The 23,132-nt window shown below is 41.1% G+C and overlaps 1 protein-coding gene across 5 annotated transcripts in view; it reads right to left on the bottom strand.

Moving 5' to 3' along the window:
- Nucleotides 1–23,132, bottom strand: part of HIVEP3 (HIVEP zinc finger 3) — a 362,964-nt gene that overhangs the window by 26,487 nt on the left and 313,345 nt on the right. For all 5 annotated transcript variants that reach the window (XM_067530818.1, XM_067530819.1, XM_067530814.1 and 2 more), the window contains one exon: nucleotides 6,385–6,560. In XM_067530818.1, the coding sequence (XP_067386919.1) occupies nucleotides 6,385–6,560 (176 nt within the window). The remainder of the gene's footprint in view (nucleotides 1–6,384; nucleotides 6,561–23,132) is intronic.

Here is a 23,132-nt window from a genome sequence, read left to right on the forward strand (position 1 = left end):
AATGTGGATGCCCTAACTGGGCCACTGTTCTTTCTGAGGATTGAAACCCACTGGCCCAGATTCTCAGCTGGTGTGAACGAGCATAGCGCCATGCAAGTCAACAGAGCTACACTAATTTACACCAATGAGAAGCAGGAGCGTTATTTTGGAAGCAATTTGCAGAATGATGTGATTTTGTTTTTCAAAGTTCTGCTGGAAATGTGTTTGTTTTTAGACCCCTTTTCTAATGCTAAAAGCATCAAATTCCGAGGTCCTTACTCAGGCAAATTCCCACTGAAATCAACAGGTGATTGCCTGAGTAATGACCACAGAAAAGCTGAATGTCAGGAGGAGGAATTCACAGGTATTTGGTGCCCAACCAAGCACTAGCTATTAATTGAATCAACTGACCATGGCTTCCTTGGAAAGAATGAAAAAAAAAAAAAAATCCGAAGGCATGGGCATGAGATAGAGAGTGACAGGGAATGAGATTTATACTGGATAGTATAATGATTACACTGAAAATTAGGCATGTAAGTAGTCCGCAGTGAGGGGTATTAAATAAATTGGCCAGCTTCAAATAAAGTAATGAAGCATTGAAAACGCTGAAGCAGCAAAATCTTGCTGACTCTGAGTGCTGACACAGAGCAACCCCAACACAGCGATATTCTGCACGTGTGCTTTCGTAAGTGCCAACTTGCCATTGTACATTCTTAGCTCTTCTGCTGTTACAAGCTCTTACTCAGGACTTAGAGCAGCTTACGTGCTTGTGCTGCCTTAAGACAGTTAGAAAACATGTGCCACCTTAAATCCTTAAAGCAGTTTAGCAGGGGATGGAAGCCATTTCTTATTTAAAAATCAAACAGGGAAATGACATTCAATAAACTTCATTAATGCAACGTTCAGGTTGCAGAGTTAAAATACAAAAGTAGGAAATGGAAGAGTCCTAGAGTAACTTGAACTTCGCCATATTGCACTTACGTCACATTTTCTACTTCTTTTCTTAAACATAAACCCTAAAATACACTGAGTGTGCAAAGTCAAGGTGGCCAAGGTGACACTGTGACAGGGATGGTAACCCCTTCCCCTGGACTTTAAATTATTTTAACATTTCTTTACTGAAATGAGTGTACAAGGAGTATCACAACAAGTCTGCGGGAGCTAGCAAGACTCCCATTTTACAGACAAAGAATGAGATCCACCCCTCTACAGAGGATCATCACTAGGCCTATATACAACCTATGCTCCACGTAAACCCTCAGAATAGTAGATCTACCCAAGAATTTCAATTTTTTTAAAAAGCTTTGTTATTACTGTATATATTCATAGATTTCAGGCCAGACGGGCCCATTAGATTATCTAGTCTGACCTCATATATAACACAGGCTATAGAATTTCATCCAGGATTGAGCCCAATAACTTTTTTGACTAAACTATATGTTCCAGGGAGGCATTCGGTCTTGATCTGAAGACTTCAAGAGGTGGAGAATCCATCACATGCCTTGGTAGTCTATTCCAATGATTAAACACACTTATGGTTAAACATGTGTGCCTTGTTTCTAATTTGAATGTGTCAGGCTTTAACTCCCAGTCATCATTTCTTGTTCTGCTATTCTCCTTAATCCCCCTGTTTTCTCCCTAATTCTCAGTCTATAAACCAGTCCCTCACTGATGACATGTTACTGAAATTCATTCATGGACTGTTGGGACATTTTTTGATTTCCAATGCCATGTGACACATGCAGTTGCACTAGAGAATATACAGACATTTCCTGAAGATTACTCTTTGTCTTCACACCAACAGAACTTTGAGACTTCCCGGGGGCAAAAGGGGTATTGAAGGGTTGACCCATAAAGAGGGTTCACAAGAACATTCTGAAATGATTCAGTGTCTCTCTAAACTTTTATTCCAAATGTTTAGAAAATGCCTCAGCACATAGAAGTTGTTATGACATCTTTTAAATCTATATACCAATCTATTATAATACCAGTTAAATTCTTCCTGAGCTTTTAGCCAGTTGGATTTATCTTGCAGTTTCTGAAACAGGCCTACCATACAGCTGAGCCTGCTGGCCCAGTAATACTAACAAACTGTAGTGTAGCCCCTGATTCGACATTCCTGCATGTTACCCAGAACCTGACAGCACTGTAGTCGGCCATTTTGTATGTTCAACCACTGCCAGCTGAAACCTAAACACCACAGAGCTAGAAATAGTTTTAGGACCCTGAGGCACTTGCACGTTTGCAATTTTGCTGTCAGAACGGGAGGATGGGATAAGAAGTGAATGCACTGTGAAAACAGGAGGAATGTTTGGACAACCAACCTTGGCTTTAGATGCCTCTAACATGTACATTTTATTGTTGTTATGACTAGAAATGCTTTGCTGATAAGGAGAATAATGGATTGTTATTTGCTGTTGCTAGGGAAATTGTTGGTCTATTAGAGGCTATTATGAGTTGTGTATTTTGTCCAGAAAAAATTTATAAAAAGCTCAGTTAGAAATTGTGCCTTGGAGCAGCTTGAGGAAGCTTTCCTCTGGACAAGGATTTGACACCTAAGTTCCCTAGCAGTCAGAAGGATGGAGGAGCCCCCCAGAAGCCTCGCTGTTGATTCCTCAAAAACATTTCAGGCTTTTTAGGTCACTATACATGTTTGGAATGCTCTGGACCTAGTCCTACAGTGTGTGTGCATGTGTGTGCACATGCATGTGTGCTTGAGACCTAATACAAAAGTCGTTTTAGGTGAAAGTACTCTGGTTTGCATCAATCATTTATCAGATGGATGAGCTGTACCCCCATTGATTTGTTCCTGATACCATCTGGGGAGAAACAGTTAAGTTACCACTGCTTTGGGTTCTGAAAACCCTGGGTAACAGTATAACCATAACATTGCATTTATTTTTATTTTATTTTTTTGCATTTAATATATTCAATAACTTTAGTACCTGTCACACTCTGATTTAAGGAACTATAGTCTAATTTACTAAAGGAATAATATGTCTGAGGACATGGAGTAGTCTGGTGTCTGGAAACTGTGATGGGCTAGACTATCGAATTAATATCGTCAGCCAACAAGTTTTCATATCCTTTAATGGAGAATATTTTACTTTAATAGAAAGTTCCTTGTCCCGTGTAACCATCAGAAAAATAGTTAAATGTAGTGGTATGGACCACAGTAAGTTGTTCAATGTAGTTTATTCAGACAGTTTAGGAAACTCAGCCAATCAGAATGTGAGAAGCTAATGTGATTGGTGAACAAGAGCACAAAATGGAATTCTATCTATACTGGGCAAAAATTAAAGGTCTAACAGTAATCTATGGCCTAGAAAAGATCATCAAAAGGAATGGGTGAGCGAGGTGGCTGCTCCTGGCCTAACAAAGTTGGGGTCTTGATATAGATGACAAGAAGGAAATAGTTGTAGCTCCCCCATCCTCCATTAGGAAACAAATAGTCAGAGGAAAAGGCTTTACCTCACCATCTCAAGACAGACAATCATTTGACAGCAATTTCTTCTTATCCCCTGCCTGGCAAGAAGCCTGTTAACTTCCACAAAGGCCATGGTACCGCTTTTATCTGGGGATTGTTAATACAGTACTAAATGCCCATAAGACTGTAGATAAAGGCACCATATTAGAAGTGGAACATCCAAACTTGGTCCAGAAGTTTGGTTTTCCAAAATAAATAAAATGTACAGTCCATATTTTCAAACAAAATGTTTACATGAATTAAAAAAAAAAATCTACCAAGTTTATTTTCTTAAACAAACAAATATTTCCCTGCAGTTTTTGCCACTCAAATATTACAGCATTGTCCACACTGAAAGAAATGCAAAAGATAAACAAATGGGATAGTGAAATTATTAGTGAAATTATTATAATTACTGCTAATTTTTGTAACACAGATAAGATTGTTTTAAATAAAAACTAGGATTTTTAGCCAGACAGTGATCGTTATAAAAAAATAAGTAAAGTTAAAAAGGCCTCCAACCTACTTGAATGTTTAGAACATTGGATCATGCTGAGGATACTTACAATAGCTGAACTGAAGACAGCTTTATAGATATCCCCCTTGTGTTTTACAATGAAGGTCAATAGTACACCTGGAGAACTGATTTTTAAAAGGGCTTCAACTCAGCCTGTATTTTTGCAGGTGCACCCAGGCAGCTTGTACCTGCAATTATTGCAGTTACAAAATCACACTGAAGAACAGAGAGGTTGCTTGTGAGATCAGGATCCAAATGCACTCAGTTTAGAAGCTGAAAAGATAAGCTTTGTAACAACCAGTCCTGCAAACTCCCTCTGGGATCTGAGAGTCAAGCTGGGTACTTTCTGCCTCGGATCATCAGTCACAAAGATTCCTCAAATGGAGCTTAGCCAATAATCATGTTGCCAGACATGAGGCTCTCCTGTACCTGTATCAAATCCTGCATGTCTGCATCAGTAAAGCAAGCAGCTGTGACTCAGAGACACCTAGGGAGCCATTATACTGAGTAGAAGGATGTCCATTTTACATAATCTGTTTTCTCACTGTAACCCCACTTCCAGCAAAGAGTCAATGTTCAAGCAATTCTGAGTTTATCAACATGAACAACATTTCAAGAGCCGGCAGATCCACAAGAGTTCTGACCACTCACATTTATGATCTATGCATTCATGTAACTGGAGGGAGATACAGTAGTTTTGCCCTCAAACCCTAGCACTTATTTTTCCTCCATGCTGCCTTCCTCACTCTCAGTGGTTTCTTACTGAAGTTGAAGAGGTTTTTTGAAGGAGAAAAAACCTTTCAGGGTGACAACCCCTTTCAAACAGGCCACTGGAATATTGTATGCTGAAGGCTTGTATATTTCAGGACAGTTGAGGGAACAGAAAGTAGCCGGAGAGATGGTAAAAAGGATGGCTTGATCCCAGCAAACCAAAGAAAAACATGACAGAAATTAAGTAGGAGGCAAGAAGCGGAAGCAGCTAAAGAGACTTCTCCCATCTCCAGGGAAAAACTCAGAGGAGAGGAAAAAAGCAAGAGGAAAAGAGAAAGAAAACAGTAAGTAAGTAGAAAAAGAAAGGAGAAATGAGTCTGAAGAAAACCTGGGAGCTCCAGGGGCCACAGGGAAAGCAGGAACTCAGATGTGCTGGGAGCATCTGCAAGGAGAATTTAGCTTCAAATTCATTATTTCCCCCAGTGCTGCCACACTTCCAGTGGTTACCGACATACTGTTCTACAAACAAAGCCACCAGCACTAGGCATTGTCCACTCAGCCTATTTCAATATTCAAGGATGTGTTGGATCAAGTGCCCCCTGGAGCAGGGTACACCTTTGCATAATCAGTTAAGCGTGCGTGGTTGTGTCCCAAACGTTGCTTGGTTGGCGAAATGTGGGTTATTTCTTAAGAAGTGTGGTCCAGCTTTCTGGGTTATTTACAACGTGATTTTACAGTTATTTACAATGGCTTTCCAAGGTCACCTATTGTTCTCTCATGTCACAATTAAAGAAATAGAAGCTATGCAAAAGTGATCATCACTTTCAGGAGAAGTGGCTATGGGTAAAATGTTCAAAAGCATTTAAATGATTTAAGTACCTAAGTCCCATTGGCATTCAATGGGATTTAGGCACCTAAGGTACTTCGGCCCTTTGAGAATTTTACCGTGTGCTTGCACTGCTTCCAGTCACACAGTGAAGACGTTGAGCCGGGGATTTTTACACATCTGGCGGAACATTCCTGTATTGTCACTTTCTCAGAGCACACATGACGGATGACTCCACATCACCGCTGACCGGCTGAATTAAGACATTGATGGGTGTGTTTGCTGGGGAAGGTTACGGATGGGTGTGTTAAGGGTGGGGAATGTTAAAAAGCACCATCTTCTGAGAAGAACGGCTTGAGATGACGCACATTCTGCTGCAGCCACATGCAAGGGGGTGAGGGGATAATACACAGCACAAATATTATCTTTGAGAGCACTAGAGTGAAGAGCCACCCAAAGATTATCAACCAAGGGATGAGACTGTGTTTGAACCCCAAATAGAAGGTGTTTCCCTGTAGCCAGACGCTGTTGTTTAATTAAATCATTTGCAATGGTTTTCAGTCACTATCGGAATTATGCTTCAGGACCTTTTTCTGTAAAAACACAGACTGGATCATAGCACAGCTGCTCTGCTGCAGGTGAACTGTTAAGTGAGGTCATTGTTCTCTGCAGTGACCCAGCAGGATGCATTTGAGCATAACACAGCATTGTTCACTTCATGCAATTTCAGACAAATACAGATTCCCCTTGCCACGGCCCCAGATATTCCTCGGGTTTTCCAGAATCAAAGAAGGCCCTTCCTTCCCTGATACTAGTGCCCCCAAGAAGGTTTGATCAGTAAGTCAATACACTAAGAAGAGGAGCTAGGAGCTGACTGTCTCTTACCTTTGGTTTTAAATGCAAAGTTACAGTACTTGCAGACGTATGGCCTGACGTCTGTGTGCGTGCGAATGTGTTTCTTCAGCATGCTGGGTTTCTTGCAGCGAATTCCACATTCCTCACATACATATTTCCCTCTTCCGCGGCCTCGCACATACACATACTCTTCGTTTGATTTGTACCTATGAGCAACAGGTGTCATGATAAAAAAAAAAAAAAGATTCCCACCTCAAAAGAAGTAATAACTTTGCTAAATTAATTCAGCACGTTATTGATGCCAGAGGTGAAAGGCTGAACTAGCAATTTACCAGTCACCAACTATGAATAATTAGGCTAAACACAAAATAAATTGCAGCTCTTAAGCTATCTGAGTCAAACACCTGCCTCTTCCTCTTGAATAAGGTTTTATAATCTACACTTGCTCTTCCCTCATGTCCATTGAGGCAAATGGCAAATGTTTAATAAAGTTATAGGGTGACTTGAATTTCCTATTGCCCTCCCCATTAACAAACCCAGGCAAACTGGGAGAGTTGACAGTAATCCAATTATTTGTCTCACAGTCTAATCTCATCTCCCCGAAAACTGTGAGCTGTATCGCTGTAGGCCACTTCTTCAGCCATATCTAAAAATATGCATGACTTGCCACTATACCACCTAGAATATCTACTCTTGGGTGATCAGATACATCCCAGATAAACCACATTTAAATTTTCAAAGGGATAACCTTAAAATCCAACTTGAAAGTTACCAAGATGTCATTCTGAAACCTGTGGGCTGTGCCCAGAATTCCAGCTGGGAACAAAACTTATCCAAAATATATCAGAGACAAGAAATATCGAATTCTGTAACACTTTGTGCTAGCACAGAAAATTAGGGTTCAGGGCCCCACAATCTTTCCCCACTGGCTCAGAGTGAGGAATCATGTTTGCCTGAAAGAATTAGATTGTACATCCTTCCTTCTTATTACACAATCACGTACCTTCAGTCCACCCATTAGCACAAAGGGACAGCTATTGTGATGTGGGCATGGGTAATATTTGTGAGAGTCACAGAAGTTACCTGCCTCTTGCAGTTCAGCAAATGGAGGAAGAATAGAGAAACATCAAATTGGTCTCATCAGATAAAAATAATAATAGTAATAGACCAAGATTTTAAAGTGACTAGTGATTTTGGGTGCCTCAGTTTTTGGATGTCCCACTGAGGACCTTAAAGAGGTCTGATTTTCAGAAAATGCTGAGCACCCACTCTCTGAAAATCAGGGCTCCTTAAAGAGCTTCAAGTGGGGAACCCAGACACTGAATCCCTCCAAACCACTAATTACTTTTTAATATCTTGGTCAACAAACACTACCGTCAAAACCAAAAAGGGGAAAGATGCAGTCAGTGTTGAAGAGGAATGCCAGCACTGAGCTACTTTGTCATGAGAAGCTTGGGTGCTGAGACAAATGAAGGTGTGATTAACCTTCCAAAGCATTTGTAATACAGAAACCTAGAGGAATTCAAAGCCGAGTATTGAAGCAGTCTGATTCAGTGGGTAGGTGCTAGCTTTGAATTCAGGAGACCTACGTTCAATTCCCTGCATTGCTATAGACTTCATGTGTGACCTTGGGCAAATCACTTAGCCTTTCTGTGGCTCCGTTTCTCATCTGTAAAATGGGGATAATACTCTCCTACCTCATAGGAGTGTTGTGAGCACAAATATGTTAAAAAGATAGTGAGCTGCTCAGATATGACAATGAAGGGCCATAGAAGCAATTTAGGGTTTGTCTTCATAGGGAGGTTCAGGAACGTTAATCTAAATTAACTAAAGGTGTGACCTTTGAAGTGGATCAGTTAAATTGCATTAAATCCCTGTGTGAATGCTGTTATTCAGAATTAAAGTGGCCTTAATTTGTTTAGTTTAATTCCTTATGAAATTAACCAAATTATGCCCACTTTAACTCTGAATGAAAGCGTTCACACAATGCAGTTTAACTAATCTGCTTCAAATTCGCACCTTTATTTAATTTGAATTAATTTTCCTGTATGTGCCCATGTAGACAAGCAGTTAGGACAGGTCTACACTAAACAGTTAAGTTGACCCAGCTACATCACTCAAGGAATGTGAAAAATCACACCTTGGAGCCACATAGTTAAGCCAACATAACCCCGGTGTGCAGGGTGCTAGGTTTACAGAAGAATTCTTCTGTCAATCTAGCTACTGCCCGTTGGGGAAGTGGATTAACTACATGAAAGGAGAACCGCTCCTGTCACAGTTGCGAATATTTACGCTGAAATGCTACAGCAGTGCAGCTCTGCAGCAGTGTTGCAGTTTAAATGTGGACCTAGCCTTAGATAGACCCAGAGGAAGCAAGAGAAAATGTGGGAATGTGGGTGCCCACTGAAAATCCGGTCTAGCCCAGAATGTTGAAAATACCAGCACATCCAGATGTTATGATCCAAAAGTTACTAGTAAGGATTTGGTGTGCAGCGCAGTCCCGCAACGTAAAGCAGAATTTCTTTTCAGATCATGACAGAGTCATTCTGCCAATCCCCCATCCTTTCCCCTTAGAAGGAGCTGTGAAGTACGTTGAAACGCTGTCAGACACAGTGATCTCATGATCAATGATCTCCTAATTTTCTTTTTTTATAGGAAGTGGGGAAGTTTGGGGATACTTGGAAATGTCATGGTTGCTTGTTCAGAACTGGGATCGGGGTTGCCATCTTACAATAGCATCATCTTACAATAGCAGCATCCTATAAACTTTTACTGATATTCTCACAGAGCTCACCACTCAAATCTTTACCGATTCTTTTCTAAGCAATGAATGATACCAGGACATTACAGGTGTACTGAGATACTGCTAGTGTAAGGACTACTGAGGGAGTACCTTATACTTGCAAAGGCAACACTGAAGATATTAATGGCAACCACAATATTTTAGCTATTTCGCAGAGGGCTACTGAGCCTTGGCTAGGGTAAAGCCTGTATTTGGAGAGGGTCTACTCATCTGGGTGCCCAGCATAACCAAACTTCTCCAGTTATACATCCAAAACTGAGAACAACATGCTGAGCCAGCGAGGGTCCGTAGCACCGCATGTCCATAGCCAAGCTGTACAGCTTTATTCCAGATGTCTAAAAGCTCCACAAGGTTATCACTGATCTGGTGCGGCCAAGTTAATCCCAGATGACCACGTGAACTCTGCCAGTCTGTGGCTGGGCAATGTCTCTTTCTGACCTCAAGTCTGATCTTCAGAGCTTCAGGTGAGGGGACTTCATCTCTGAGGCGAGCTATATGACCAAAACGTGACAGCCTGCAGTGACTGATGACAACTTCAATCCTCTTGAGACAAGTTCTCAATAAGACATCCTTATTGCTGATAAAATCAAACCACTTCATGCCCAGTCGTCATTGCTGACAATGCATATGAAATGCCTCCCGCCTCCTGATAACTTGTTTAAGTAATGACCATGTTTCAGATCTGTCAAAAGTACACAGGTCTGATAACGCTGTTATCAGCCCCCAAATGAAAGCCTCCAAAAGAAATAGACACAGCTGGCCAATGGCTCTCGTCCATTCACTCAGGCCTTGTCTACACGTGCGGTTATGCTGGCAAATCTTTGTTAGTCAGGGGTGTGAAAAAAACCCCACCCCCAAGCGATATAAATTTTGCCGGCATAAGTGCGAGGGTAGCTGTGTGATGTCAGCAGGAGAGAGCTCTCCCACTAACCTAATAAAACCACCTAAACAAGAGGTGGTCGCTGTCCACACGTATGCTTATGCCGGCAAAATTTATATCACTGGGGGGAGGGGGTGTTTTTCCACACCCCAGAGCAACAAAGTTTTCCCAGCATAACCACAAGTGTAGACAAGGCCTCGGTGATTCAGCAGAAGAGCCGGGAATCCTGATTCCCATTCCCCGACTTCAACCATTTTCCATGCTTCCTCCTGCGATTCGTGTTCTTTCTGTCGTCGCTCTACAGTAATACATCATATTGTCATTTGTCAAACGAAATTGCTCCTTTATCAGCCATGTACTTGTGCTACCCTTAATTACGCTCTCACACAGAGCTGTATGAGTGACTCCTTTGTGTCCAGCAACCCCTTTGTTAGCCTCATAAATGCTATCAGTAGCTGACTTCTCCCGGACAAAGTGACACACAATTTAATCTGAAATTAGACATGGCAGTTTATCTGACACACACTGAGCTGAGCTAGCCTAGAAGGAAGGACTTCCTGTCCCACCCATCTAGTCTGTCTCAGGGGGAGCCAGAGAAACAGGGAACCTTAAACAAACTAAACGAAACCAAAAGAAACCAATCAAACTAAAGTTTGCCATAAAACCAGAGACGGCTGCTGAAAATGCCCTCTAACTGCTACCAGGACGGTGACAGGTTTGTGAAGGTAATTACATCGCTAGAAGCCTACTGCTACCTCTCTTTGTGGGTCTAATATGTTCATATAATTTGCATCAAACAGACAAATCAATGCAGACCACTTCACTTAAAGGTTTATCCTCGACAAGGGACCTTACTTCTCCATAACATTTACTGTAACCAGACTCCTCCACTCCTCACAGTTTAAGTTGGTGTCAGCAAGTTTGTGTTTCTTTCCCAGAGCACTTTGGAACTCATAATCCTAAGGTAAGCAACTTAAATCTCCTCCGGTGCCATGGTTTCAACATAGTACTGAAAGGATTTGAAACCTCTGAGGCTAAATGACCATTGTGAGGTCTTCATCTAATTTTGGAAATAGCCCTTTTAAAGCAAAAAAATGAAAGCCGAAGGATGAGCTCATCATTACATTTTAGAAAGTAACCCTTGCTAGAGAAACATGCACATGTGTGAGACTTCACACGACTACTACAGACACCGTTCAGAGCACGCCCAGCCCAGTGTTCTTTCAGCAGTAGTGGCAAGTGCCAGACTCACAGATTTTCATGCCAGAAGGACAACAGGGACCATGGGGACCATCTCCCATCTTCTCTGACCTCCTCAAAGCACAGGCCAGAGATGTTTCAGAGAAGGTTGCAAGAAACCCTGCAATGGGCAGTTATGGGATAATCTGCTCCCAGAGAAAGTTTGGCTGCTACCTTGAAGTATGAGGATTTATATCCCTTTTGCAATTCTTGTTTAATTTGTAATATTTGCTATTATAGCCCTGGAGATTCTTGTTAGACATATAAACATGTAATTCCTTTTTGAACACTGCTAAGCTTTTGGTCTTCATGATGTCTTGGGGCAATGAGTTCCACAGGTTAATTGTGCCTTGGGTGAAACAGTATTACCTTTATCAGTTTAGAATTTGTTACCTTTTCTTTTATTTGCTTTTTGGATTGTTCCTGCAGACTGAGCAGAGATTTTCTCTGAGTTGCCACAGCGATGCTCAATAAGGTGAATGAATAGTTCAAATTATTGCCTCCAGTATGTGTTACTTTGCATTTATCAGCACTGCATTCCACCTGTCATTATGTTGCCCATTAACCTAACTTGGTTTGGTCCCTCTGAAGTTGCTCACAGTTTTCTCTGGTCTTGACTAACCTCATTTATGTTGTATCATCTGAAAATATTGATGCCTCACGGATCAACCCCATTTCCAGATCTTTAATAAATGCATTGCTAAGTATTATTATAATACAAACCATTAATGAATATATTTCTTGGCATTTCCAAACAACTGTCACCTAGGAGCTCAAATCACTTTAAAAACATTAATTAATTAAACCTCACTGTCCCCTTTTTAAATCCCAGTTTTACAAGTGGGGAAATTGGGCTCAGCACCTCAGTGGCTGAGCTGTGTATGGGAACTGGGACCCCTGCCTCACAGTCCCCTTCTAAAGTATCTAAAAATATGTGTCTGTTGTATACACTACTCTCTGATCGCCAATCAAACCTCTAGGGCAGTGGTTCTTAACCTTTCCAAACTACTGTACCTCTGAAGCCTGAGTCCCACCCCCACGGGGCTGAGGCATGTAACTTAGTTTCATGGCTCCAGGCAATTACCCTTGTGGCTCCAGGCACTTGCCACCCCCCTACCAGCTCTGCACTTGCGACCCCTCTAAAACTCCAGGTTAAGAAACACTGCTCTAGGGGCACATGTCTCAGATGAATAGGACTCATGTCAGACAAATTGGACCTAGCCCAAAAAGAAAGTCTATTATAATTGCATTATTACAAATTTTCACTTGGTCCTGAATCAAGTACAAGCTATTGAACAAAGGCCTGCAATACCAAAACAATCCCATCACCCCATCTGGGCTACTCACCATCAATAAATCAAAGGTTCATTCCCTATCTGTAAAATGGAAACAGTATTTCCTTTCACCCACCTTTTATTGTCTTGTCTATTTGGAAGGTAAGTTCTTTGGGGCAGGGACTGTCGCCTATTAGGTGTTAATACAGCTAAGAACAACTGGACCTTGATTTCAATTGGCCTCTCTAACCATATAAACAATCACAGGTGTGCCAGGCTTAGTAGCTGGTTTTAGCTAAAGGGGATCCCATAGGGATTGAGGGAAAATAAATTCTCCTGCAGACTGTAAGCTTCAACGTTCAGGAGCTTCTGCACAACTTGTATGCACGCACACACAGTATGGGGGGGGGGGGGGGAATCAAGGCCGTTTTAAGACCTTCGTAGGCCCCCCGACCGAAATAACTACTTTGATTTTAAGCTATTAATTTAAGCACATTAATTGTGAGGTTTTGTGGCCCCTAATTATGCCACTCTGAGCAAAATGTCAAATAAAAATTGTTCAAAATTGAAACCTGCATTTAATGCGTTCCCTTTTGTTAATATTGTAACCATATTCCTTAAAAGCTTAGAAAGTTTTAAATCTTGTCACAGAATGAAATTTACAATGGATACATGAAATAATATAATAGTAATTTGTACCTTAGACGAATATATTTAATTTAAGAAGATATGAATTTTGATTTTATCATTTGCTTTTCAAATTTTCGGATACATTTTATTTTAGTTCACAACATTTTTCGTAGGCCCTGAAAGTTTCGTAGGCCCTAGCACTGTGCCTATTGTGCCTAATGGATAATACGGCCCTGGGGGGGAATGTCTGAGTGTGTGTGGTGGAGGCTGCTATATCCACTGAATTCCATGCTTTTACCCCTAACCATAGCACGTTGCACTGATACCATTATATCTGCGGCTATCTGCAGATGCAGAGGACAGGGAAGGATTCGCCCTTGACTTTCAAGTCAGGCAGGGGGTCACAACTTTCCAAGTACAGTTTGCTCTCTGGAGCACTACAGTGATCAGGTGCTTTATTCGTTTCAGTCCCACCTGCTCACACGGACAGAGTGGAGAGATGGCAGGAGTTTGATGGCACTGCAAATAAACTATCGTAGAGGATGGCTTTGAGATCAGGAAAAGCTCGTCCCTGCAGTTTACAACAGCCTTGATTTGTGTCCCACAAGCAGGAGATCACCTGCAGTAACTTCCCTCTTTTCTTTCAATGTGAAACGGTGAGGTGGAGAAGAGTATCACTGCACTGCAGTCTACATGGCCACAGACTCCATCAGTGGCTGTTAGAATGACCTTGGCACCGCTAAGATTAAATGGTTGGACGCCAGCTAGTTCCGAAGTAATACTAGCAGGCACAACGCATGGTTAGGGCATTGTTCTAAAAGCAGATCAATGCTTCCCCAGCACTCCAGCAAAAATAAACAAATTAACGATGATGCTGGCAGCGGGTGTGCTTGATTCAAAAAGCCACAGTAGCAGCTTGATCCAGGGAGCAATGCGATATGGTACCAAAACCAATGTGATTTGAGCTGTATGCACCAAAACATCACGTCTCAGAGCAGGCAGTCTCTCTCTCTGTCTAATCAGACCTGGAATACTCTTTTCACTTCATGGCCAGAAAGATGTAGCCAAACTGGAGGAAGTTCAGAGCTAAACATTTATAAGGGAGTTGCAAAGATTGAGTTGCGAGGAAACACATTTGTTTAGCTTGGCTAAATGACAGCAGGAGGGGTGCAGAGATAACTGGCTCAAAGTATTTAAAGGATGCTAAGGATGGAGAGAAGTTATTGAGGGTTGCATTTGGAAGTAGGGGGTGAGACTAAAAGGACATTTTTAGGCTATATATCAAGAAAAAATCCTAGCAGCGACATCTATTTGGCCTGGTCCACACACCGTGTTTGTACTGATTTAAGTAGTCCAGCCCGTAATATGGACAAAGGGATAAAGGTGCCTTATATAGGGATAGTCCATTCCTGTACATTTATGTACATTTGAGCTTTACTAGTATAAGCACCTTCATAGAAGGCCAGCTGCATCCACGCTAGGACCTCATCCCACTTTCTCTTTTACTGGTTTCAAACTGAAAAATGTATAAAAAAATCCCTTAGGCAATGTTGTGATGCTGCCTGGCTTAGGGGTGACCATTTATAACATTATTTAATATCTATGAGACAAACCTGCAATGGTTATTACGAGATAGGCCATGTCAGGTACCATTGGAATGGTTAGAATTTGCTAAGTATGAAATATTGTTTATGTGCATGTGTCGTCTTCGTACGGTAAGTTATGGATAGGTGTGATCTATGTCTGTATCCAAACACTTGTGCTGTGCTACTTGGTCACACCCCCCCAGGCAGATTAGAGTCAGCATTGATGACTCATCGAGGGCCATTAACTTTACAATGAGCCCAGGGAGAGAAGCCAGGACAGCACCTATGTCAGGACATGTAGGGACATGCCTGTGGTCAGGGGGACTGCAAGTACCTTACTCTGCCGATGTGCTGTGAGCTTGTGTTTGAAACAAGCCACATGGCAGACCAGAGACTATAAAATGCAGCAAACACAACGAGAGTCCTGTAGCACTTTAAAGACTAACACATTTCTGCAGGCATAAGCTTTCGTGGGCTGTAACCCACTTCGTCAGATGCATTAAATAGAAATCAGATAGGAGGTGTATATACACATCTAAGGGTAAGAAACAACAATGGGGAGGGTAGGTGTAAACAAAGTTCATTCAGTTAGAGTAGATGAGGCCTATTCACAACCATTGATTAGGAGGTGAGAATGTATGAACAGTGACAATTACTTCTTGTAATGAGATAACCATTCCAAGTCCCTATTCAGACCCAGTTTGATTGTGTCAAGTTTGCATATGAGTTCCAGTTCTGCAGTTTCTCTTTGAAGTCTGTTTTTGAAGTTTTTTTTGTAGAAGTATGGCAACTTTCAAGTCAGCCATAGAGTGTCCTGGGAGATTGAAGTGCTCTCCAACTGGTTTATGGATGTTACCATTTTTTATGTCTGATTTGTACCCATTTATTCTTTCACATAGTGACAGACCGGTTTGATCAATGTACATGGCAAAGGGGCATTGCTGGCACATGATGGCATATATTACATTAGTAGATGTGCAGGTGAATAAGCTTCTTATGGTGTGGCTGATGTGGTTAGGACCTGTGATGGTGTCACTAGAGTTGATGTGTGGGCAGAGTTGGCAATGGGGTTTGTTACAGGGATAGGTTCCTGGGTTAGTGTTCTTCTTGTATGGTGTACGGTTGCTGGTATGACATAAAAAAACATCCATAAACCAGTCGGAGAGCACTTCAGTCTCCCAGGACACTCTGTAGCTGATTTGAAAGTTGCTATACTTCTACAAAAAAACTTTAAAAACAGACTTCAAAGAGAAACTGCAAAGCTGGAACTCATCTGCAAACTTGACACATTCAAACTGAGTCTGAATAGGGACTTGGAATGGTTCTCTCATTACAAGAAGTAATTGTCACTGTTCACACATTCTCACCTTCTAATCAATGGTTGTGAATAGGCCTCATCTACTCTAAGTGAATGGACTCTGTTTTCACCTACCCTCCCCATTGTTTCTTACCCTTAGATGTATATATATACCTCCTATCTGATTTCTATTTAATGCATCTGACGAAGTGGGCTGCAGCCCACGAAAGCTTATGCCTGCAGAAATTTGTTAGTCTTTAAAGTGCTACAGGACTCTTGTTGTTTTTGCTGTATACAGACTAACACAGCCACCCCTCTGGAACTTATACAATGCAGCTTCACCATCACCATCTGATCTTCATTCCTGCTTCCTACCTCTGGATCAACTATTCTAAACCTGAAGCTGTGAAACAAAGATTGAGACCCATCCAGGTACTGGATGTACTCCAGAGGAACTGTACAAGCCTGCAAACTCCACAATTCTGCTGAGAATCTGATACATATGGACTTTAAAGTCATTTGTATGTATCTGATTGCTTTGACCATTTTTTGACCTCTTCTTGTTTGTTTCTTTCCTTTTATAATAAACCTTTCATTTTCGTCACTAAAGGATTGGCTGGCAGCATGGTGTTTTGGGTAAGATCCAAACTTACATTGATCTGGTACTGTAGCTGACACTTTGGGGATCAGGTGAACATTTTTGTAAAGGGCATAGAGTTTTAAATAACTTATCTCTTTACTGGACCTACTTGCTGATTGGGAGCCAGAGTCTGACATGCAATAAAGGGGATTATGTATTTCTTGTTGTAACTTTCTGATAACCAGTGTGGGAAATCAGGAGCACTGTTTGTGACTGGTCGGGGAATTTAACTTCAGTGTTACCCACCAGTTCTGGGAGAATCTGCTCTCCTTTTGCAGCCTTCCCATATCTTGGCATTTTCAGGTGGGCTACCCTAGGCACAGACGGGTCACAAAGGTCTGCATTGGAAATTTTTGCCAGTAGAGTAGTGTTGGTTGGGTGAGTGATTTTTTGACAACATTTCTATGTCAGCAAATGGCCTAGTGTAGATGCAGTTATACTGGCATAAAAGTGCGTTTGCTAGTATGGCTTATTTTACTCGGGGAACTAGTATAAGCTACACTGGCAAAGAACTCTTGCTGGAATAAGCTGCATCAACACTAGGAAGGTTTATTGCTATAACTATTCCGTTATATGTACACTTTTGAGGTAGGCCTGGTGTAGTCTGTCCAGAAAAGGTAGTGAAGCCCCATTGCTTAAATGGATCTGAACTAGAGTGGACAAACCACTAGCCAACAGACTACAGGGCAGTATCCCAAATGATTCACCAGGAATGCACTAGATTTACCTTACAGTTCTTTTCCACCTCTGACTGTTATGCTTCAGTGAACGTTCCTTGATTCTCAGTGTAATTTTGGGTTCTGGCACCTGACCCCTTTGTTCTATTAGCAGTAAGATGAAAGTTGTGCTCGCTACAGCTGTTTTGTTTCCTGTTATTACTGCATCACTGCCAGACCCTCAAATAGCCCATGGCTCAATAGGCTGTTCCTTCCCATGGTTGTGATATGCATCAGATCAAACAGGAAAACCACAGAAAGATGATAAAGATGAAATGCTGTTGAGGAACCTCCGTGGGCATTGGTTACACTACTACCCTGTTAGCCCTAGACAAGAGAGATTTCCATGAATAATATCGTTCCTAAAAATCTTTTCCACGTATATTCTATCCAAAAGGTCTCAAAGCATTTAATAAATAGCAATGGGCTATCCCAGATTCTCCCCTGTACCCAGTGCAATCCCATTAAAATCAATGGCCTTCAACTCAGAGCATAATGTTACTCAATGAATTTGGCCTCAGACCCCCCTGGTGAGGTAGGTATTATGACCTTCATCTTACAGATTGGGAAATTGGACAAATCACTTAATCTTTCTGTGCTCCCAAGTCTCACAGTGAGTCAGCAGCAGTACTTGGAAGAGAACCCAAGGGTCCTGACTCCCAGTCTGCTACCTTGACCATAAAACTATCCAACGCTAACGTACAGCACAGCAAGCCAAGTCTGAGATAAAGATATTTTCCTTCCAGGAAATGAGCTGCCCCTCCTAGGGACCACATCTTTGGGACATATTTCTACAGAGGTACCAGGTCTGGTCTCAGTGAGCACTGATGTCATTTAATTGTCATCACAAGCAACAAATCCCTGTTCAATGTAGCTTCATTAATTTCAGGCGCACTACGACAATTGACAGCAGATGAAGATCTGGCCCTGTAAAATAAACACTTCCCCACAGATCACACCGTACTGCAAATCCAACGTTACATTCACTGCGAGGCAGCCACAGCTTCAGTCTCCAGCACAGTGTGCGCTGCAGCTGAGCAGGGCTGCATATTGCTTTGGTGTGCGGATTAAACAGTCCCCTCTTGGACCTCCCTTCAGTTAACTACAAAGGCCAGAGCAGAGAAGTACTGCAAGCAGCTTTACTTTGTCCCACCACTGTCTTTTGTTCTCTTTTTGGAGAAACAATGTATCCCTACCCCCAAAAGACGATAGACAGCAAGGCAACAACTACTGCAGAACACACGTCAACTGAACTCTTATGCAACCCAAGATGGCACTGACATTTATAAATAGTAACAAGGAAAATGATGTAATTTGCAGATACTAGAGTGACACACAGATACCAGTGCTCCCCCTGCCCTCCCAATACACACGTCCTCCTTTACTTTGAGGATTCCCCTCTAGATATTTGCAATAAATGTACGATGCACAAAAGTTAGCTGAAGATTGAACTCAAATTTCCTAGCACCAATCAGCTAACTTGTATCAGGGTTACAAAAGTCAATAGTCCAGTCACATGACAGGGTCAGTATTCACTGATTCCTGGGGTGCTGCTACAGCTGCACCTTTCTTTTTTGAAAAATCAAATACAAATAAAATAAAATATCAGATAAAAATAACAAACGTAAACTAGCACAAGCAACTGATAGACTGTACACAGAGAGAGTCTAGGATTGAGGTCAGGACAGATGACCTGACATCCTTCACCCACAAGAGATGAGAGGATCATCTTGGGCATCCGGCCCTCAGTGGCTTTCGACTGACAAGGACAACCACTTGATACTTCCTGTCCTGAAAACAATTCCTTTTGCAGTAGGTTCTTCAGCTGCTGAGATTGATCCACCATCTAGAGCCTGTGGATGTCTTCATTCCGGAGGCCTTCTATTCATCCTATAGGGTTGAATGTCATGGGATAGTACTTCTGTTTGATGGCCTTATTCAAATCTTCTGGCTCTGTACCAATCCTCAGCATGTTTGGTTTTATTATAGTAACCATGCTGTTAGGCCATTCACTCTGTTTCTGAATTCTCTCAATAGCATCTATTTTTATCATTTGCTTTTTGATTTCTCTTCCTGTGCTAATGGTATTTTATGTGTGTCTGTAGTTTTGAAGGCACCCTGGGTCTATATCAATGTTATGTACCATATCCTAACTGTATCCCAGTCCATTAAACTCCTCATCAAATTCTTTAAGAAAATGTTTTGTATCCTGCTGAGTTAAAAGTTGTACACCCATTTGGTCCTCTGCAGATTGCTCTTCCATTCAAGCATACATGGGACTTCCTGTTTTGTTATTTCATACTCTACTGAATGGCATCCTGTTACATAATCATGTGTCCACTATATAAACCAACCTTACGTTTTTATATTAACATCTTCTGGCCACTAATCCTCGGGATATGCTTGCTGTGATTACATGATATGCAGCTCCAGTGTCTTTTGACATTTACTTTTTTTTCCTTTTAATTTCCAGTGTCACAAGCCAATCTGTTGTAGAACCCATTTTGTACATTTATTCCAAGACCCAAAGAACTGTGTTTCTATATCATTGTCATAGTTTGGACCATGACCTTAATGTCTATCATTGTGTTTTGGTTTTGTATTCCTTTGCTATTTGTGACAAGAGCAACACATTTTTGCCAAATGGTTGCTTTTATTGCATCCACAACACCAAACCCCTTATGTTGAACATCATCATGCTATAATAATCTCCACATTTATTTCAAACAAATATTATCTCTGCTGTTTATGGACTCTCGGGTTCAGTCTTTACACACTCCGAATTAGTTCCTTCACTGCTTGCTAATGTTTTGATTTGGGAAGCAAAATTTTCACTAGCCCTGCAAAAATTCATTGTTCTTCATAGATTCTAAGGCCAGAAGGGATCATTGTGATCATCGAGTCTGACCTCCTGCACAGCACAGGCCATAGAACTACCCCAAAATAGTTGCTGGAGCAGATCTTTTGGAATAACATGCAATCTTGATTTAAGAATCCACTCCAACCCATGGTAAATTGTTCCAATGATTAATTACTCTGTTAACAATTTATGAGAGACAAAGTGGGTGAGGAAATATCTTTTATTGGATCAAATTCTGTTGGTGAAAGAGTTGTTTCTTTCATCAACAGAAGTTGGTCAAATAAAAGATATTCCCTCACCCACCTTGCTACTCTACTATCCTGGGACCAACACAATTACAACAAAACTGCAAACAAAACTTAATGCTTTACTTCCACTTTAAATGTATCTAATTTCAACTTCCAGCTATTGGATCATGTTAGACCCTTCTCTGCTAGACTGAAGAGCCCATTACTAAATATCTTTTCCCCATGTATGCACTTATAGACTGTAATCAAGTCACCTCTTTACCTTCTCTTTGTTAAGCTAAATAGATTGAGCTCCTTGAGTCTATCACTATAAAGCAGGTTTTCTAATCCTTTAATCATTCTCGTGGTTCTTCTCTGAACCCTCTCCAACTTATCAATATCCTTCCTGAATTGTGAGCAGCAGAAGTGTGCATAGTATTCCAGCAGCAGCCACTGCAGTGCCAAATATAGACACCAAATAATTGCATCACTCTTCCTCAAGATTCCCTGGTTTATGCATCCCAGGATCACATTAGCTCTTTTGGCCACAGCATCACACTGGGAGCTCATGTTCAGCTGATTATGCACCAACACGCTCACATCTTTTTCAGTATCACTGCTTCCCAGGATAGAGTTCCCTATCCTGTAAATATGGCCAACATTCTTTGTTCCCATATGTATACATTTATATTTAGACTATTAAAATGCATATTGTTTGCTTGCACTCAGTTTACCAAGTGATCTTGATCACTGTGAATCAGTGATCTATCCTCTTATTATCTATCCCTTTCCCAATTTTTATGTCCTCTGCAAACTTTGTCAGTGATGATTTTATGTTTTCTTTCAGCTCATTAAAAAGATGTTAAGTAGCATAGGACCAAGAACCGATCCCTGTGGGACCCCACTGGAAAAAGACCTGTTAGATGACAATTCCCATTTATAGTTACATTTTGAGTCCTATCTGTTAGCCAATTTTTGATCCATTTAATGTGTGTCATGTTTATTTTATATCTTTCTAGTTTTTTAGTCAAAATGTTGTGTGGCACTGAGTCAAATGCCTTACAGAAGTCTAAGTATATTACGTCAACACTATTACCTTTACCACCAAATTTGTAATCTTGTCAAAGTCAAGCTCCTTTCTCATAGTAACTTTGCTTTGAGATAGTTATTACTTACATCGGTAAGACAAACAACTAAGTTGCTAATTAGTGTACCACTAATTAGTCCATCTGCTCAAATTCATGTTTTAGCATTATTTGGTAGGTATGTAATATAATAGTTAATGGTCTCTCCTGGCAACAAGTTTCTTGTAAAGAAAATGTGCCTTTCCCAAATGACATGACTGTGTAGCTCATATATTACTGCATTTTTGGATGACTTTATCTAGCAGTTTGCAGTCCCCAGTTTCCACTGGAAAGCACCATAAATCTCCAATGGCCCTGGGTCTGACACATGTAGCATTGTGGAAGATCTCACCTTTTCTGATTTCTCTGAAATGCCACTTGCTTCCAGAAAAATTAGAATGCACTGCAACTTCCCTCCTCCATTTCTCTGACAGGTTCCCTTCCAGCCTCAGGGATTCATTTTGCTTCACTTGCTCCATATTTGACAAAAGTTTAGTTTACACCTGACACCAGGTCATAAAGGTGCAATATATAGGAGTTCTGGTGTCAGACTGACCCCAGTTACCTAATGTGAATCAGGATTGTAAAAGTTTAATGTTTCTTTCATGGGACAAAGTCAGTAACCATTGACTCCAGTGGATGCTGTCATAGTAATGTACACTGTCTTCCAGCACCACACCTGATACAAAGCTTCTTGTGCTTCAACTCTCTAGAAATAAATACATCTTAGATCTGGCCTGGTAAGTGAATTTCACGTCTGTAAAGAAAAAAAAGTCAAGGTTTCCGGGGGGGAAAAATTGTCCTGAAACAGGACAAAACCCCAAATATTTGAAAGGTTTTGCAAATATGAAATTTCACAATATTTCATTTCAGAAACATCAAACAATCCCTCTGGAGGAATCTTAAAGAGTTTCTGAAATGAAATATCTCTCCTGCTTCCTAAGAGGTCAACAGGTGGGTAAGAGAGCTGGCAGGAAAACAGACATGTTTCCAATTTCCTTCAAAAGATTTGTGAAAAGTGACACATTTCCTAGGAAAATGTTGCTTTTAATGAATCAGCATTTTCTGACAAAAACATTCCCTTGGAAAATTTTCCACCTGCTCTCTAATACTCTTCCTATTTATAATCTACACAAAGGGTTATTCGGGACAGATACAAAGAAAAGATGAGCAAAACAGCTAGAATGTGAACAGAGATTAACTAAATGAAGCAAAGATGCTTAATAATATTAAGAACCATTATGTTAACAGAGCCAAACAAACTAACCTGTATTGAGTCCAAAATGCATGTAATAATAGTAGAAACTCATATGGTGCTTTTCATCCATAGATCTCAAAGCACTTTACAAAGCTAAGGAAGCAGCAATATCAGATCCATCTGTAAGAGGAGGGCACTGACCATGGAGAGGGGAAATAACTTGCCCAAAATCACCCTGACTCACTGGCAGAATGGGGAATAAAATCCAGGAATCCTGACTCCACGCTCGGTGCTCCATCTACAA

The sequence above is a fragment of the Emydura macquarii genome, unplaced genomic scaffold, assembly GCF_026122565.2.
Source record: "Emydura macquarii macquarii isolate MOO-44397 ecotype Brisbane River unplaced genomic scaffold, CSIRO-AGI_Emac_v2 contig_3113, whole genome shotgun sequence".
Taxonomy (NCBI): Eukaryota; Metazoa; Chordata; order Testudines; family Chelidae; genus Emydura; species Emydura macquarii.